Source organism: Molothrus aeneus, chromosome Z, assembly GCF_037042795.1.
Source record: "Molothrus aeneus isolate 106 chromosome Z, BPBGC_Maene_1.0, whole genome shotgun sequence".
NCBI lineage: Eukaryota > Metazoa > Chordata > Aves > Passeriformes > Icteridae > Molothrus > Molothrus aeneus.
This window is the reverse complement of record NC_089680.1, coordinates 10,770,108-10,789,896: the sequence shown is the minus strand read 5'-3', so window position 1 is coordinate 10,789,896 and position 19,789 is coordinate 10,770,108. Positions and strand designations below refer to the sequence as shown.

Below are 19,789 nucleotides of genomic sequence, written 5' to 3'. Positions count from 1 at the left end.
CAGAGAAATTAAATATTAAATCAACGTTAAAAACTTAGCAACTATACAAAACTAGTGCCTTTGCTAGACTCTATGTATCTGCATAAACGAAAACCACAAGTTCCCAAAAGGTAACTGGATAACAAAGCTGCCAGCAAAACTATGATTCTCAAATACCAGCTATGTGCCTGTGCAAATAGGAAATAGAGATCAACATGCTCAGCCATCCTTAGGTTCTTGGGATTTTTTTCTTAATATACGATGAAAATGAAGCAATGTCAAGAAAAAAAAATACATGTTAATGAATTACTAAAATTCATATTCATGCAATTAGGATCTTCAACGTTATTACTATTCTTCTCATTACCCCAAGATCTTGGCATTTTTATTCTTGAACTGCTTTTATATTAAACCATGATCAAAGATGTAGATGTACAAGCATTTGGTCTGACTGGATCTAAAGAAACCTTATGAGTTTGTGGTTTGTTCAATAACTGCTGTTTGCCCTCTATTTTTCATAATAAAATACTATGCAATAGCTAGCCCACCAAAGAGGTACCATGTGATGATGGGCTTGCCAACTGTTGCCAAATAGAAACAATAATAGCTGGGTTCTGTCTTCCCTTTAATGACAAAACAGTCTTTCTTCTAGTCTAAACCTATCTTTAAAAAAAATTCTCAAACCATTTTCAATTTGGGACTTCTTTCTTCAAACATCTCCTTTTGGCTGAAATGAACTATTTTGTTTGAAATTTATTGGGTAAGACAGAAAAAGAGACAGAATGCCTGAACAATATGTAAGTTTTGGAAGAGTCTGCTCATAAAGAAGTTTGGAAGAACAAACAAAATCTATATCCTGCTGCTTGAATCCCATGTTGCTTGAAGAGGAGGGAATCAGAGAAAAAAAATCAATGAAATATGCAATTGCCAAAAATTTCTTTCCCAGAACAAAACATTTCAAATACTGAATCCAATTCAATTGAATATTGAAGTGTGAGTAACAACTTATGCAAAATCTTTTCTCTGATGAATATTTGCTTAGTCATGACAATTAAATTAGATTAAATGAAACAGAAGACAAAAGGAATGAAAATCATATTACAACGTTTAGTATATTTACCACAGAATGACTGATGATTACCACACTAAAAATATTTCCTGATTTCTCCAGACATGACTGACTCTCATTCTTTTTCTTTCTTATCCATCCATTTTGCCTACTGTCTCTGGTTAGTATTGACTAGCCTACTAGTCAAATTAGGAAGAACAATCACCTACCAATATAAGTAACCAAATAGTAACATACCCTCCTGTTTCAAGGCACTGAAATATTCTTGCTTTATTTTAACTGCCAGTTCTTCTTTCCTTAATTCTTCTGGGTCTATAGGAGCTGGAGTGGCTTTTGCTCCTGCAGGAAAACAGACCTCTCAGTCTTTAGATTTGCTTGTATCATGAAAAATTTGTGTATCATGAAAAATTACATTTTCCACCTTACTTGATGTGACCATTTATGAGAATGCAAAGGTGGATACTCAGCTGCCAAATGTGATTTACATCTGCAAGTCATGCTAAGGTTAACACTGCATATAAATACCCCAGCATACACAACTCTACTAAAGTTGGTTAAATAACATCCTAAAATGTATTTCTGAATGGAAAATCATGACTCAATAAGTGTGCCTCTCATTTGATCCTAGATGGTCAGAATGTCCTGTTTTACCCTAGTATTTACCTATTTAGTGCAACCAGAACATAAATAAATGTCTTTTGAATAATACTTATTTCTTCTGGAATAAATTCAAGTTTAACAAACTATAATAAATATGCTATGGTAGTAGTTACCATCAAAGAAGTGAAAAGAATTATGCTATTAAAAAAAAAAAACAAACACAACAAAAAACCAAAAACAAACCAGAAAGAAAAAGGAGATCTGTTATTTCATGCCCCTTCAAACCTGCACTTCCACCTTGTTTTGACTTACTTATCTATGAACAGATACAGTAAAGGTATTTTATAATGTTTTTAGAGACTGCATGAAATTCTGTAGCCACAAAACTTTTACTATTACTCAACAAAATGAAAATATTTTAATTGCTTTATCCTAGAAGAAGAGCAGATGGAGATGTTACAGAAAAAATATAATGATATCTGCATGATACATAAGGTCAACACAAAACAAATGGTCAGTTCTAGAAGTGATAAAACTACATGTGGTAAGTTGTATCACTCTGTTACCAGCCCACAGCTCCCTCGGGAGTTCTCATGTTACAGGAACACTACAGTAACACTGTATTTGAAATGAAATCAAAGTCAATACTTTAGTCACAAATCCATCAGTTCATACTTCATCTTCTACTAGGAAGAAGGCACAGCTTTCTAGCTGCAGTTCTGGATTTCTGATTTCAGATAATCTTGTACCAGGTCTGAACAAAAATTTGTTCCAATAAGCAATCCACAAACCTCAAACTAGCATGCAACAACAGCTGCTGAGTTTTATCACAAAACTTTTCTAGAAGTCTGAAAATCTTTTACTCTCTTGGCTAAACTGAGATGCTAAAATTAAATCTAAGGCTCCCTGGGGCTCACAACTGGCTAAGTATTTGCAAGGCTAAGCTTCTGTTCACTCTGTATGGGCAGAAATAACCAGAGAGAGAGAGAACTGAGCACAGTGCAAAAGAAACTTCTGTCAAAGAAAAAAAGTCAACTGTGTTATGCTCAATAACTCTGCAATTGCAGCTTTCTAATTTGGAGTATATGAATTTCAGGCTACCCTACACCCACAGGGCCTGAACTTCTCTCTTGCTATGTAGAATATCTTAACAAAAGACACAAAAGTCTAGGGTACAGGCCTTTCCTAATGAAGTTATGACACATTGCAGACAAAAGGTGAAGACTACATAAACTACTATCTGCACAAGGAAATAGTTGTCAGAAAATGTATAAACAGCCTTGTTAAATGTATAAATGTATATATGTATATATGTTAAATGTATAAACAGCCACAATTTCTTTCAGCACACTGCCTGCTTTTTCTCTCTTGGAAATAAATTTTGTGTTTTCACCTGGTGGGATAGGTTCTTGCCAGGCCTATGTGCAAAACTTACCTCAATAGGAATCTGCTCTTTTTTAGGACTTCAGCTGTCAAGTAGGCATAATTTATTTTACTTGATAAACTAGCTTTAACTGTTCCATTCCAATGCAGAACATGAAGAAAAAATAATTTTTACTTCCCATTTAGAATATTTATTTCTACATGTAACAACTACACATGTTTAAATAAATGGAATTGCCATTCAAATGCCTTTCCTCTCATTTATCACTATCAGCTTTTTATACTGACATCACATTTTAAAAGAGGAATTATATCCAAATTAAATATGTTGGGTTATTCATTTCTGTATTATCCATATATTTGCATTTCAATTATTTCAAGCACTGCTAAAAAAAGCCTGCATTTTAAATACCTTTTTTTTTAGGAGGTGATTTGGAAGATGCATTTTTGGCACCTTTGGTATCTTTCCCAGCCTCTTTGCCTGGTTGTTTCTGTGCAGCTTTTGAAGATTTCTGTTTTAGCTGACGTTCATTTTCTTCCTCCATTTCTCTAAACTCTATTTCAGCTGTTACCTTGACACCACAGTCACACATAGTACAGAACATAGTATCAGCTCTGTGCAACTACCGTTTTAAATAACCAATGCTTGCTGAAAATACTTGATGAGAAGTAGACACATTAAAAAAGCAAAGGAGATATTTTAACTAATTGACTAAATTTTGATTATTTATCAAAAATAAAAGTCTGCAGCAGAAAAGGAAGACAGAGCCATACTGAGTTTAATTCTTGCAGCCACTGATTGTGCTTGAGGAAAACATTAGAAAAGCAAGAATCAACAGTACACAAAGCAAGCCTAGAGCTACGTGATAAGGGGGCATAAATTAATTTATTTTAAATGATCAAAGAGAAAATAAAAATCTAACCTAGAAACCAACCATTTGAAAATCTTACCTAATTTACTTTAAGCTATATAGAAAAAAGAATGTAACCATAGGGTCTGAACATGTGAAAGGTTTGAGCAAACACTGCATCACAGGATTAAACTTAATCCATCTTCTCACACTTCTATTGAGGGATAAGAGAAGAGTTTATCATGGAAGAAGATACATAGAGGCAACATTTGAAATATTTCTCAGTAATGGAATGAAAGGCTCCATTATAAATATGGAGGTGCTGAAAACACACACTCCAACATTTTCCTCATAGAACTATAAACATATTCAATGGAAATATCAGTGACGTATGAAACTGAGATAAACAGTGCAAAGATGATGTGTTTAGACTGCCTCTGAATGGGGGGACTTTGTACAATCCAGAAATCTTTAAGTAAATAAAACATTCCATACCATATCTGATACTGCTGTTACTGCTGCTTGCCATGCATCAATGACAAGATTTTTATCATCCCTGTAAGTGGTCACTCCATTTTCAGAACTATTATCCTTAAGACTCTTCTTCTTAGTTCCACTCTTTTCTGACTCTGTATTACCTGGTGAAGGTGGTTTCAAAGAAACTAGAGGAATCCTCAAAAATAAAATATAAGGAATAATTTAGATATTGCTTTATAAAAAGTGTCAATATCTACATTGGAGAATACGCTGAAAGAATGGAAATGGTATTTTCAAAATTTGCAATAGCAAAAAAAAAGTAATGACCAAAAGTAATGAGCTGTGTATACGGCCAGAAAAATATCCAGTTTAAGTGTAAGACCTAAAAAATAATAACAGATGGATAAAATTACATCAAATGACTGTGTGATCTGCTGATGAATTCCACATTCAGACACATTATTTAGATAATTTCTTAATTCACTCTAATTAAGTTAAAAAATTGGGTGTTATTACTGATGGTATTTTCTATATTGTGAAAGTATCAGGTGGAATCCCTCATCTTTTAATATGGCATTCAGTTTGGTACATCTTTATAGGTTGCTTTGATTTACATCTGTTATTAAATAACAGTTAATTTGATTTACATTTACATAAAATTGATAACATTTAATTTTATTTATTGGCACAAATTTTAAATCAACTAATGTTCCACAACAATGCTTTACATATGTGAGGATTGTGTTGTAAACTATCAGCAATAAAAAGGAAAGAAGGAAACATTTCTATAATAGTAGATTTCCTCCTGAGGCAGCTTTTAAAATGTTTTGCAATTCAGCAATGCATTGGTGAATATGATACAGGTAAATAAGTAAAAAATGAGGGATAAATGTAACCTCTAAAATTATTTGAGATTCATCATTTGACTATAATCCGTGGTTAAAAATTTCTTATTTCTCCATCCTTTGAAACGTACATATATCTAATTCCATATACTCCAAAAATCTATCAGTGCATTCTATTTGTCCATTTTATGTGCTCTATTTGTTCCATTTTATGCTGAATTTCTACCTTCTTGATTCATCTTGATCTTCCTTCTGCTCTCCATTAATAATATCTAACAATGGGATTCTAGTAAAATCTTGAGTGTCTTCTGTTGGGATTTTTCCTTCCATTGCCCTATAATAGTCATGAAGAAGTCTCTTTGTATCTTGGAAACGATCCAGTTCAACCTGAAGAAGAAAGGACAAAGAGATTGCAATTCAACATATCACAGAACAAATATTTGTTATCACATGTTAATAGAAGCAATTCTAAATTTTAAGAGTTTCAGGGAGAGCAGTCATTTTTGGTTTAAAATTTATAATATACTGCATGCATATTTCTACTTACATCTATAATGTATTCACACTGTCATTTCTAGGCAGCAATAAGAATCTTAATTTTTAAAATAGGAAAAGCTATTTACAATAAAAAATGTTCAATGCATTCAATTTAATTACAATATATTATGATGAATATATATATATTTCCCAGCAGCAATACATTAGTGCTGACAAATTACATGGATCTTCTTGTTCAGAAGAACTAAAGTCTTAAAAGCATAAAATAAAAAGGCTTACGTGATGGAGAAAATTTTCAAAGTCAATTTTTCTGTACCTAAGTAATCAACAGACTTTGAACACCTAAGTGTCGTGATCTTTTTGTGTGAATCATCTCAGAAGAAATCAAGTAAGATTCACGAAACATTTAACACCTGTCATGTTTTGATTTATTGATTCAGTATGGTGTTAGTTCCTAACTGACAAAACAGTACTAAATATTCATGGGAAAATGTACAAAACCACATTCACAAAACAAAGGATAAAACCTTTGTGGTGTAAACCAGCACTTATCCATAAGTTAAGGAGGAAATATCTTCTAGTATAACCGTGTGCATAGAAAGGAATGAAATCTGATAAACAGCATTTATACAAATCTATGTGTTTACACAGTTACAGAGCCACCTGGGGAATATATGTAACCTCTAACAGAAAACCCCACAAATGGAGAGCTCAATGACAAAGAAGCCTATTTTTGGCTGCTTCTAAAAAGAGTAGTTATTACATTAAATTATATTTTTATTTTATATATATATTTAGTCCTGTAATTTTAGGATTAATAATTCATTTATTCGGGGGAATATGTACCAAGTAAAGCAAGAAGTAATGTTTTCTATTAATTTGTTTTTATGAAAACAAAAGCTTACATATGGTTGATATGTGTTAATAATTTTAAACAGTTACTGTGCATGTCCACAAAAGATTCATATTGAATCTCCACTGAACTCCATCATACATGCCCATGAAATTCTGTTAGAACTAGGATTGGAAAGATATAACTAGGAGAATAATAGAATATTTATGCTCTGTAGTATAACTTTGTCTCCTTTATGCATATAGTTCAAGACGGATTTTTTTAAATATTCATTACTATAAATATCCTAGTTACAGAACCAATGAGGTTCAGATAGTCAGCAGTTATTTGCTATTTTGACCTCTCTTTTGTCAGTGGCCCAAAGTCTTTATTTAGGGCATTATGTAGACTCTTTGAAAAACAAATTAACAATTTCCTTACTATAGCCCTGACTATTTCACAAACTTTTCTTGAATTACCACAACACTCACATGAGATAAGAGAGTGGATCCCTTTTTTATTAAACATATAAAAATAGCAGAGAGAATTAAAGGGCTGAAACCCCATGCTAAACTGCTTAGGCCTGGCTTTTTCAGCTAAATTATCATCACAAGGCAGGTGTTTAAAACACTGTTTTCATTGTCTTTAAATTTGCCAAAACATTCACAGAATGGTCACTTCAGTTTGTACAAAAGCCTGTCTAGCCAGTCTAGTCAAGAATACTCCAATCCAGTTCTAAACTAATTTTATGCACCTAGAACAGCAGTAACAGGGAAATCTTACTTTACTGCAGGACTGAATTGACTCTTGAAAACTTTGAAGTTACATATCTCAAAGCTCAGTCATATTTGAAAAACAGCAGCAAATGACATCTCAATCTCAAAACATAACTTGATTCTTTAGGGATTCTTTTTGTTAGTCAGCAGATAAAATTTCAAGCCACATCAGAGAAATAAACTTGAGATATGGGAAATACTATAATATCAAGCTGTGAATGATGTAATTCATAAATTAAAAGGAAATGTCAATATGATCACAGAAGGATAAAGAACTGTAACATTTATGTCACAAAATTCAAGATGATTCATTGGAATTCAAAAAATGCAAAAAGTAGCAGTATATAAGAGAGATTGAAAGTTTTGGGGGTTGAACAACAATAGTATTTTTTTAGTCTTTCCTGTATTCCAAAGTTAAATGTATGGAATATCATCTCTTTTTTGTCTCTTAACTTTGTCTATAAATTCAGAAAACACATGAATATTTGCTTAAGTAATTTTTAATCTTTCACATATTTGGAGCCAATCATATGAAATTTCTCTCAGGCTTACTGTAGCAGTCCATACCTGCATAAGTGTAAAGAAATGGTTCATTGCAATCCCCCTATGATCTGGTAACCACCCTTCATTCATTATACCAGTACGTTCTAGCTCTGCTTCTTCCCTTCTGATGTCACAGATATCCCAGAGAAGATCTCTTAGGTCCTAAAACAGAAAATCAAGTATGGTGATTAATCATGAAAGAAAAACTTTTTTTTTTTCCTGGGTATAGGGCAACATTCTATCTGGGGCTTTTTCTTTATTATTATAAATATCAACACCTGGTCAGGTCACATGCCTACAGAGGGCTGACAGAAAATTTCTTTACAAGTGTCAAGTGTACCAGAGAGAAGAACACAAAGGTATGAGTTCAGTGTGCAGGCAGCCTTGTTTTCCTCAGGCAGAGATAATATTCCTAAGCTAGACAAATATGACACTATGAATAGCTAAGCTGCCAACTGCACCAACAACTTTGCACTTGAATGGTTTGCTAATTGATATGCTAAGAATAGTACTCTCAGGGGATGGGCAATATGAAAAATACTGAGAAAATTGTGTCAGGTTTCAAGTGATTTTCAAACTTGAGTCTCTTCCACACCAGTTTTCTCTAATGTTTATTTAATTAAGGGCTCTTCAGCTAGTGACTATGTCAAATAGCACTATGGGGCTCACTGACAGCACTGAGGGCCGACTAAGCATAAAACATTATGCAACTATTTTGTTCCCTATTGTCATCTCTGCATGGATTTAGTGTGACAGCCCATTATGTGTAAGAGGTTATGGGAGAAGAGTGCTGTTAAATACAGTGCCAAGGTAGGACAAGATGAGATGTCTCCAGCTCCCGGCATTTCTACACTACCTGACCTGGGGCAGAAGAAAAGGAGAGGAGCTTAGGCTTCTGGTGAAGCGATTCCATATTCACCAGGTCTTGGTTGCAACCTATTATATCAGATTCTGTATCTCTCCCCCTGTCTGAAGACTTCAAATAAATCCACTTGTCCTCTGTTGAACAAAAGCCACAAGGAAGTCCCTGGGTTACCTAACATATCAATGATGGCTAGAAGGTAGTCAAGATGCAGGCAATCAGATATTCATGGCTGTTCACACTGTAGAATATGCATATAAGAATATGCTGCTGGGTGAAAAATATTTAAGTGTATGTTATGTCTATCGGCAGCGCTGAGTTGCCCTTGGCTGGGTGCCAGCTGTCCACCAAACTGCTCTATCACTCTTCCTCACAGGAAAGGGGGAGAAAATATGATGGAAAAATTCATGCATCAAGGTAATGATGAGGAGATCACTCACCTATAACCATCATATGCAAAACAGACTTGATTTGGGGCAATTAATTTAATTTTATGCCAATTAATAACAAAGCAGAATAATGGGAAATAAACCGAAAAACACCTTTCCTCCATCCATTCTTCTTCCCAGGCTTAATTTCACTCCTGACTTTTCTCCTTCTTAAATGGCACAGGGAAAATGGGGAATGAATAATTAGGGTGAGTTCATGATACATTTTTATCTGCCACTCCTTTCCCTCACACTCTTTCCCTGCTCCAGCGTGAGCTTCCTCCCATGGAGTACAGTCCTCCATCGAGTTTTCTGATGCAAGCCTTCCCACAGGCTTCAGTTCTTCAACAACCACTCCAGTGTGGATCCTTTCTGTGTGTGCAGCCCTTTAGACTGTACTGCTCCTGTGTGAGTATTCCATCAGCAACAGCTCCTGCCAGGAACCTGCTCTGGCTGGGCTCTCCCCAGGCTGCTGCTTCTTCACAGCATGCCCACCTGATACAGCCGGGGTGGACTGCATGGACTGCAGGGTGGAGATCTGCTTCCCTGAGGTCCTCGATGGGCTTCTGTGGAACAACCTGCATCACCACAGCCTTCTCCACAGGCCACAGGGGAATCTCTGCCCTGGTGCCTGGAGCACCTCCTCTTCCTTCTTCTTCACCGTTCTTTGTGACCATAGAGCCGTTTCTCACATTTCCTCACTCTTGTCTCACAGCTGCCATGCTTTCTTACAGAAGACACCTCTGCAGCCCCTTTACCACAAAAAAACTTTCATATAAATGCAATACCACACTAAAAACCACACTAATGTTTTGTACAACTGCCAGTATGTTTCCTACACATGTAACATGAAGGATTTTCCTCTTTGTCCTCATATTATTTAAGTCATAGTTTTGATTTACTGTAAGCAGTGGAGAAAACTGCAGAGGAGTACTGTGAGTTATATTCCTCTGGCAGAAGCTAAAAGCATGTTTTATGAGTATCTTCTTTTTCTCTCTCTTTCCACAATGAAGCAGCTTCTCTCTCCTTTTCTTGTAGTGAAGTGGTGAAAAAACAAAGAAAGGATGCATTTGCTCAGTCCTCTCCTATTTGGAACAAGAGAAGTAGTGATAGCAAGCAACTGATCATACTCAATGATAGCAATCTAATGAGAGAATTTGGAGAAATTTCTGGAAGACAGATAGAGATGTGCTGCTGAAGTGTATTCTGTCCATGGTAATTCTGTGTTTGGATATTTAGGATGTGAGCTGGTTTTGGCTGGGGAGGAGTTAATTTTCTTCAGAGCAGTGACTACGGGTTATGATTTGGACTCATGCTGGAAGCAGTGCTGATAGCACAGGGATGATTTTGTTACTGCTCAGCAGCACTTGCACAGCACCAAGGTCTTTTCTGCTCCTCACCCCAACCCACCAGCAAGGGGGGTGTGGGTAGCAGGGAGCTGGGAAGGGACACAGATAGGAGAGCTGTCCCCAAATGACCAAAGGGACATTCCATACCATATGGCACCATTCTCAATATATAAAGCTAGAGGGAGAAGAAGGAAGCAGAGGGCACACTGGGGGTGGTTGTGTTTGACTTCCCAAGTCACCACTATGTGTGATTGGACCTGGCTTTCCTGGGAATGGCCAAACACCAGCCTGCCCACGGGGAGGGGTGGATGAATTCCTCGTTTGCTTTGCTTCTGTGCACAGCTTTTGCTTTGCCTGTTGAATTGTCTTGGCTTTCTCACTTTTACAATTCTCTCCACCATCCCACTGGTGGTGGGTTAACGGCTTTGTGAGGCCTGAGTGCAGGCTGGGGTTAAACCACAGCATCAGGCCAAAGTCTTGGCTGGCCTCTGGGCTTTGGGCCTTTAAGGAATTATACAGACATCACAAAATGGGGCGGGTTTTTACATTTCCTGGTTGATATCAGAGAAATTTATTTTTCAGATATTACAGCTGGTATTTTCCAGTGTTTTAGGAAGGGTCAATCTGAGATGATAGTGTTGAGGAGTCTGTGAGTTTGAGGAAAAACATTATGAAGATTGTCAGTGTTTTAATTTCCTCTTTCCTTCTAACAGCAAGGAAGGATGGCTGATGGAATTAATACATTCAGGGAGATACAATGAGCATGGCTTTAACAGCATAGAGGAAGATCATCTTCACAATCACCCACAGGTTTGGGATTCACAATGGGTGAATGGGTTATTTAAAAAAAAATTCTGAAAATCATATATTCACTCCTAAGTGCTTAGGCTTATCACAGTATCTGAGTTCCACTGCATCATACACAAATATAACCTCCTTTTCACATACCTTGAGCTGGATAATGCCAAACATGGATTTCTGTTATGAACAAAAGGCCAAACATTTTAATTTTATCTTTTTAAAATATAGGACAGAGTGATTCCAGTCTTTTTATAATGCCATTCAGTAGAATTTAGGAATATGGATGATGATTTTTCAGTCTTTTACTCCATTCTCTTGGAATATTTCGATGGAAAAGGAGGTCCAATGCTTTTTCCATCTCAGATGAATTAATCCACTATTCCTCAAATGTTCTCTTCAACTAAAAATGTTGTCAGTATTCCTTTCCTCCTTTTTGGGGAGCGTTTCTGATTGTGCTCAACTAAAAATCATGTCTGTTCTGGAATGGAATCTGATGAATTCAAAGATAGCTCTACTTTTGGATGATACTAAATCTGGCTCTGAATTTGTTAGGACATTTAGTTATCGATTTTTGTGAAAAAGAACTCTCAGGACATGACCTAAAAAAGATCTATCTGAATCAAAACATCCCAAGAAATTCTATGTACTTTGTATGAATCAGTTTTAGAAAGCAGAGACTATCATATATAATTTACAGAAAAAATAAAACACTGCCAAGATTTTTTGGATTGTGATAGAAATATTCAACTTGTAAAATCTCTGAAAACCACAAAATGTTAAAAAAAAGAGAGCAGAGAAATATTTATTTTACCACAACGCCACAGCAAGATGTAAGAAAATTACAGGCAAAGAATAGATGAATAATTTTAAAGGACAGATTATGCACAAGAGGAAAAGACATAGTTTAAGAAGAACTGTAAAGAGGAAGAAAGAAGTTAATAATATGATTCATCAAGCTGATGTTATATCAAGCTTGTATACAAGGAAATAATAGTCTTGGGTATATTGTAATTTCTGTCATTTACTTACAGTAACCCTTTGGTGTAGTTCAGCTTTTGTTTCCTCGTCATCTTGCAGCTCATCAGCAATTGAATTAAAATCTGCTTGCCATTGAGATACAAACTCCTGCTTAAGATGTGGACGTTTCAAATAATCTTGAAATTTTTTTCTGTAAATTACGGTAAAAATAACTTTTGGGTTACAGAATGGCCCATGAAAAATACAAAATGCTAATATTAATGTAATAAGATACTATTCCTACTTACCTAATATCTGCTGTGTAATGAATTATAGTGTACTGTTCATCCCTTAGACATCTAAGTACAGTTTTGATCGTATTCATATAAGTATTTTCTACCACTTCCCAGTAGGGTACTAAAAAATCAATTATCTCCTGTGAATTGTTAAAAACATCAAAATTAATGGATTCATTTATTGGTAGTTAATCTATCTGTAGCATTAGCAAATACACAAAAACATTATTTCATGAAATCATATTACTGATTTTTTTTCACTATGTATTTCTTTTGGTTTACAGCCGATTACAGACATTGTACCAACATATATATTTATTCTGTGACTTCTTTGGGAAAAAGTGGTAGGTCTCTAAAGGAACGTGAAATTCCAGCAGAATATTCCAGTATTTGGTTTGGATATGCTCATAAAATAAGTGATGATACTGAATGATCACTGAGTAAGAAAATTTGGTCATTCATAACTGTTTGAGCTCCTAAAAATCTAAGCTAACTGCCTAGTGTTGCAAAAGTGATGTTTGACTGACTGACTGTTATGAAATGTAAATAAAGGCCATGGCCAGAGGAAACCCAGCATATGTGAGCTGATTGCAGTTAACAGGAAAAACTGGTAAACATTAGGAAAACAATTACAGAACAAATTTCAAATCATCATTTTCCACCCTTGAAAAATCTGAATCTCAAAAACTGCATGCAGTCCCAGACACTCCTCTCAAAAAATTTACAGAAGAACTAGAACAAATTATAACTGGATTGGAGAAAAAAGCAACATTCAGCAAAATGAACGATTAAGAGATACTTGTCATATCTTAAATGCCCTTAGAGGTTGATTATAGAATTATTATTCATTGCATCTCTCAATATGTGAATTAGTGTCACCATGGATTAGGGTCATCAAATGATCCAAGCAAAGATCATGGTTTCAAGTGAAGAAACAGAAATATTTTTTCAGAGTTAACATAATTATACAAGCTATGTCACAGAGAAGAAAAAGTAAATGGCTTCAAAAAAGCTACTAAACCAACTAAAAAACAATCATGGAAGAAAAGTCCATTGAGAGCTACTAAGCACAAGATACAGAAATACAGCCATTTCAGAAAACCCCTAAATTTCAGATCACTAGAATCTGAGCAGGTGTCTTTGGGGAGAAAATATTAGGAAAAAAATATACTAGGAGAAAGATTAGCGCACACTCTCCTCATTCTTACTCTTTGTATGAGAACCACAGCTTACTCTTGTGAGAGAAAGAAAAGTGATCTAGTAAGCTTGTGTTAGTATTTCATAATAGTAAAAAGCATTACTGTTTTGGCAGCTGTGTTCTTCATGATAATTACAAAGAATTAAAAAACAAAATTAAATTTGAAAGTACAATTTCTTTTTTTATGTATTTTAGTAGCAACGGTTCTTCATATATCTATCACAAAGTAATAGCATACTTTTTATTGAAAAATATTGAAAAAAACAACATGCAATGATGCAAAATATGTTTAGGTAGGACATACATAAAACACTAATAAAAATATATACTTTGACATTTAAGATTTTCAGTTGGAAGTTAGTGTACCTGGGGAAGTGGTTCATCTACATAAATCCATTCATCTGATCCTGGTTCAATCATTGGTGGTGCCTCAGATGAGGGAGAAGGCTGATCTGTGACTGGTAAAACCTTTTCTTCTTCATCTGTGACTGGTAAAACCTCTTCTTCATCTGTAACTGGTAAAACCTCTTCTTCTTCTGGTGGTGGTGGTGGTATTTCTTCAGCAGACCCTTGATATGAATGAGCAAATTAATACTTCAAATGTTTTTTAAGTATCAATAAACAAAATTAGACATTTTTGCTACTCTCACAGGTTCAAAATAATGGAACAGATTCACTGTTTCATTACTTAGGTGTTGTTCATCAAAAATATACTCATGAAATCAGGAATTCTCAATGAAGATTGAATCAGTTAACACCTAAACAAATTCAACATCCATAAATCCAAGGGCCCTAACAGGACCCATCCCCAAAGGCAGAGGGAGCTGGCAGACATAATAGCTAGCTGGGAGACATGAGCTCCCAGCTCATTATCATCTTTGAGAGGCCATGGAGATCAGGAGAGGTGCCTGAGGACTGGAAGAAAGCAAATGTCACCCTGGTCTTCACATCAGGCAAGAAGGAGGACACAGGGAACTATCAGTCAGTCAGCTTCATTTAAATCCCTGGAAAGGAGATCAAGCACATCATTCTGGAGATCATCTCTATCCACATGGAAAACAAGAAGCTGATCAGGAGTAGTCAGCATGGATTCACTAAAGGGAAAACACACTTGACTAACCTGATACTCTATTCTGGTTATATGAACCTAATAGTGAAGGACAGCTTGAAAGCTATGAACGTAGATATGGAATTAAACTTTATTAGTTTAATACCCCAGGTATTATTTTTAATTACCCCGGTAATTAAATTATTATTAATTATTTTAAAATTCTATTAATTTTAAATTATAGATTTAAATTAATTATTTTTATTACTCCAGGTATTTTTCCTTAGGGAGAAATAGGCCTTAAATACTTCTATATAACAGCTGGATTCTAAATAGAAAATCTTCCCTTCATTTGCAACAATAGGAATTTTGCTGTTGAATCTAGCAGGGCCATTAATTATATAACAAGCATATAAAAAAAACCTATGAACTAGAAACTGTGCACAGGAATAATGGCATAAACTTTTACTATTACAAGTGCTTTTCAAGTTTGGTTTTCTTTTTTTTGGTGGTAGAAGACATATGAAGATTTTCTCATTATAGTTATGAAAAAACCTCTGGTTATTTAGAGATCACTATGCTGATTTACATGATGCATTTGTCCCCTTGGATGATTCATCTGTTTCTCTTTTCTTTTCTTTTTTTTTAATAATTTTAAATTATTCCTTCTTTCTGGATAATAAGGAGGAAAAATGAAACTAAGATGTACCAAAATTAAATGTCAAAACCACTTATACTTATTCATATTTTTATGCTGCTACTGATATATGATATGAGGTACTGACTGTATGCTCATAATAGCAAGTTAGACATTCTTATACAATTATGCTATCCCATAGATGACGATGATGGCTGTAATTTTTAAACCAGGAAGAAAGGACTGAATTTAATGCCTTAAATTTTATGTGAAATTGGTCCATATACTCTGAAAAGGTGAAAACACAACAGAAAAGTTCAGGCTTCTGGTGCAGTTATCACTAACTGGCAAATCCTCAGATTTTTTCAGGGGCAGCAAAAATGTAGGTTTGACATTTAATTGTATATAGTAACTATTAGTGTTAATTATAAAAGACAAAGTCTTTGTTACTGAATTCTAGAAAGTAAGACTATGAAAACTTACTTCTATTCTGATTTTTCACAATTTCTTCTATTATAATTTCCTTCACTGTTTCACACACAAGACTTTCTTCTGTCTCTGCATTTACTTTCACTAGATTGTTTTGTTGGACTGAAAACCATTTCTCTAATTTTGGCCATGTCTTTAGGAAGCCTGAAATCCTACAAAAATCATATCAATGTATGAAATTAAAACCTAACTAATGGAAAATAAAACATTTTTTAAACTGATAACTAAAAGAAAAAGCAGATCATCTAATTTAACACTAAAACAACTCCACCCACAATAACCCCATCATTTTAAATATAAGAAAGTTTTCAAAATTCTATTGACAACTAATAATATATTTCTTACTCTTTCATGTCACAAGCTATATTTACTTTCTAATATCACAATTAAACTAATAGTAATGCATAATATAATAGTCTGAAACAGTTAGCAGTATCAAATATTGAGAAGAAAGAATTGTTCTTTATTTTCCTCTTTGTGAAAAGTTAAACATCTAGTGATTCAATTTAAATTAGAAAACTAAGTGGTTTTTGTAAATGTAGAAGTGGAAAATAACATTTTACAAAATCTCTAACTCAAATCAAGTGTATTTCACCTAAGGGCAGTCACATGTGTGACAGACCTCAGATGTAAAGGCACACATAGATACAGACACACACATATATCTATATACAGAATGTATACACAGTTCATGCAATATATACCTGAAAACTAAATTCCCCTTGGAACAATACCCTGGAAAATCAAAACACAAGAACTTATTTTCCAGGAGGATTTATATTGTGCAGAAAGTGAAAATACCCTTTAGGCTCCACATTATAGAAAGGTGTAAGTAAATTCTTAATATTAAGCACTGTAAGTATTGTCCTGGATCACACATGAGATTCAGATCAGTTACATGCCTGAACATCTGGCTGAAGTAATATTTTTGTTCTTCATATAACTTACCTATGTAGCACCTGCTCCCTGGCCAAGTCAATATTTTCTTCTAGGATTTCGGCATCTGAATTTTGATTGCTGCTCTGTTCAGACTGAGATGCCTTTCTTTCATCTACTATGTGGAAAACCAATATATAAGCATATATTCAAAAAGGCAATTATTCAGACAGTTATTCACCCAAACTAAGATAATCATTTTAAGAACAAATTCAGTGTTCCTTGATCTTACATTTCTTAACTTAAAAGTTGGGTACCACCCAACACCAGCAGGGTGTCCTGCCTCTTCCTCTGTTTAAGTGCACAGCCAATTATCGGACTAACATTTCCTAATGGATGTTTTTAAGCCATAAAAATCTCCAGTTGAAGACGTGGAGCATTCCTGTGTGACTATTTCAGGCTTATCTACTCTACCAGTTAGAAGGTATTTTCCCAGTTTCATCCAAAGTACCTACTTTTCACAATGAACAGACATCCCACTTCATTAAAAGACAAAGTATTCTCTCTTTCTGAGTTCTTCTTTAAATTTTAAAAAAGCCTTTAATTCATTAGATTTTTAATTGTTCTATTGACTCTTTCTGTCATCACATTTATATCTTATGAAATAAATTCTATGTGTATTTCTGAGATGATATTAAATATAACTACATGTTACAAGTGTTTTGGCAGCATAAGGTCTTAAAATTAGCAATTTTCAAGTCTCTGTACATTTATCCTCGCCAGATTTCTAGCAAAAGCTCTATACATAAAAGCTCCATACATAAAGGCCAAATGTACATGGTACTTTAACTCAAGCTATTTGCCATCTATGCACTGCAATGAAAACTACAAAGAAGAATCTCCTCCTAATTTGGATAATACATGACATACTCATTAAAAAAGGTCTGTTTCAACAAGGTCTTAAATTGTGTGGTCTGGAAGTGTAACAGCTCTCAAAAAGCCTTTGATGTCTTTGCCTTGTTTGACCAGAATTGACTTTGATTTCTGATCATTCACTGACTAACTGAAGACAAGACAAAGGCAGTAATCAATAGGGAATTTATTCTGGCATTCTCAGGGAATGAATATTGGCTCATCCCTCTGTCTATAATTTCCTTTTTCCCTTTATAAGTGTGTCTCCTGAAGAAAAACACTATTTACAGACATACACTTGTAATGCAGTATATTCTGCATCTATTATAACTTGTGTTTTTTTCCTGCTGCTGTTTTATGTGATATCTAACACCACCCACTGTGCTATCTCAGCTGCAGTGAGAGTAAAAATACAACATATACACATGCACTTGCCCACTTTTGATCTGCCTTTGACTGAAACAAACAGAAGTATCTGGAATAACCCGGAAGTATTCAAGGTACAATTAACAAAAGTGATACTGTGAGATATAAAGAAATTGTCCAGTAATGCTATTTTGCATTATTAACTACAAGATTATTAACTACGAGATATAAGATATCTCCTTGTCATTTTACTTTGTTAATAGGAGTTGGAAACTTACACTTCATGTTAGCTGCACGTTCCAGTACCAGACTGTCTGAAATATCCAATAATATAGAAACATCAAATGCAGGTGAGGTAGGAGGAGGCTGGGTAGGGGCTCTGGGATCTATAGCAAGGGACAGCTTTTCAGAAATTGGATCTTTCGCTTCTACATCAATCCCTGTATAGGATTTTTCAAATAGCTTTGCCTGATTAATTGTCATTGGAAACCCCTCCACAATCCACCCCTTCTCTGGTGGTATTTGGCTAAAAGGAAATGAAGAACCAGAATTACACAGTGAAATGATAGCTTAATAATAAAACTGAAATAACAGCTTGCTCTAGCCATCATGCATTCTTAATTCAGTACATTAAATTTCCTGATGCATACAGAATACAACAGATATTATTAGACTCTAAAGTAATGGATTTTAAATCAGAAGAAAATAACATCAAGTCAAATTAAAGTGAAAAAATCAGAAACAAAACTATTTTTGCTGTGTTGATAAATAAAGATTTCAAAATCACTCTAGAGACTGCTCAGAGGTATAATTTAAGTTTTCGCAAATAACTCTTTTGCTGAAGTAATAAATAGGAAAATCTATTTTATAATTTACAGTATACTAACGGGAGTAATACAGCTTAAATGATATTCATGTAGGAACCTAAGTGCTAACTGTATTTCAGGATAGTTGAGACAATTTTCTGTCAAACAAGAGTAGATAAAACCAAGCATCTATACAATTTCATACGTAATGGCTTCCAATAGGATGTCAATTAGTAATTCATCGGGAACACTTTTTCCGTTCTTCAGCCATTTCTGTGATGCAGCACCAAGTTGGGCACGTACAGACAGCTGTGGAAGAGTGCAACAGAAGTATGCTCAGAATGTCCATAACTGTCATTGAAAAGAGTTGTTGAAAAGTCTGTGACTCCACATTTCATATTATATATTAATTATCTATATTGGAGATGGTGGCTGTTATTTATCAATAACAGTTGGGGGGAGTCTATTAAGGAGAATAGACCATTTTTAAATTGTAAAAAAAATGCCTAGTTTAATTGAAACCTCCAGCTGATTTCCATGATTATACTCAAAAAAAAAAAAAGCTGAAAAAAACAAGATAGAGAAAGCAAGGATATGAAGGCCAAGAAATTAAAATTAAGTGTTCTGATTCTCAGCTTATTCTGATTTCCATTACCACTGATTATTTCATACAGCAGCACATAAATTCATTAGTTTTACAGGTATTCTTTTATATCATAGCTCCAGAAGTAATTTTGAATGAGCAGTAGGCCATAAAAATCACTGTAGAATTAAGCATTTTTAAAATAAAGAAACCTTGTCATGGGATGAATTATCTGCCTGGCTGCAGCAAGCAGAAATACATTTTTGCTAACTCAGAAATGCCATAGAAAATACCACATCTTATGTACATGTGAGATTTCACCAAAAAA

At 34.5% G+C, this 19,789-nt stretch overlaps 1 protein-coding gene across 1 annotated transcript in view; it reads right to left on the bottom strand.

Moving 5' to 3' along the window:
* Positions 1-19,789, bottom strand: part of SPEF2 (sperm flagellar 2) — a 74,629-nt gene that overhangs the window by 26,899 nt on the left and 27,941 nt on the right. The window contains exons 14-25 of the mRNA XM_066569571.1: positions 19,084-19,187; positions 18,351-18,598; positions 16,867-16,972; positions 15,913-16,070; positions 14,111-14,313; positions 12,559-12,686; positions 12,323-12,461; positions 7,878-8,015; positions 5,431-5,591; positions 4,378-4,555; positions 3,444-3,603; positions 1,286-1,387 (exon numbers count right to left, since the gene is read on the bottom strand). Of these exons, the coding sequence (XP_066425668.1) occupies positions 1,286-1,387; positions 3,444-3,603; positions 4,378-4,555; positions 5,431-5,591; positions 7,878-8,015; positions 12,323-12,461; positions 12,559-12,686; positions 14,111-14,313; positions 15,913-16,070; positions 16,867-16,972; positions 18,351-18,598; positions 19,084-19,187 (1,825 nt within the window). The remainder of the gene's footprint in view (positions 1-1,285; positions 1,388-3,443; positions 3,604-4,377; positions 4,556-5,430; positions 5,592-7,877; positions 8,016-12,322; positions 12,462-12,558; positions 12,687-14,110; positions 14,314-15,912; positions 16,071-16,866; positions 16,973-18,350; positions 18,599-19,083; positions 19,188-19,789) is intronic.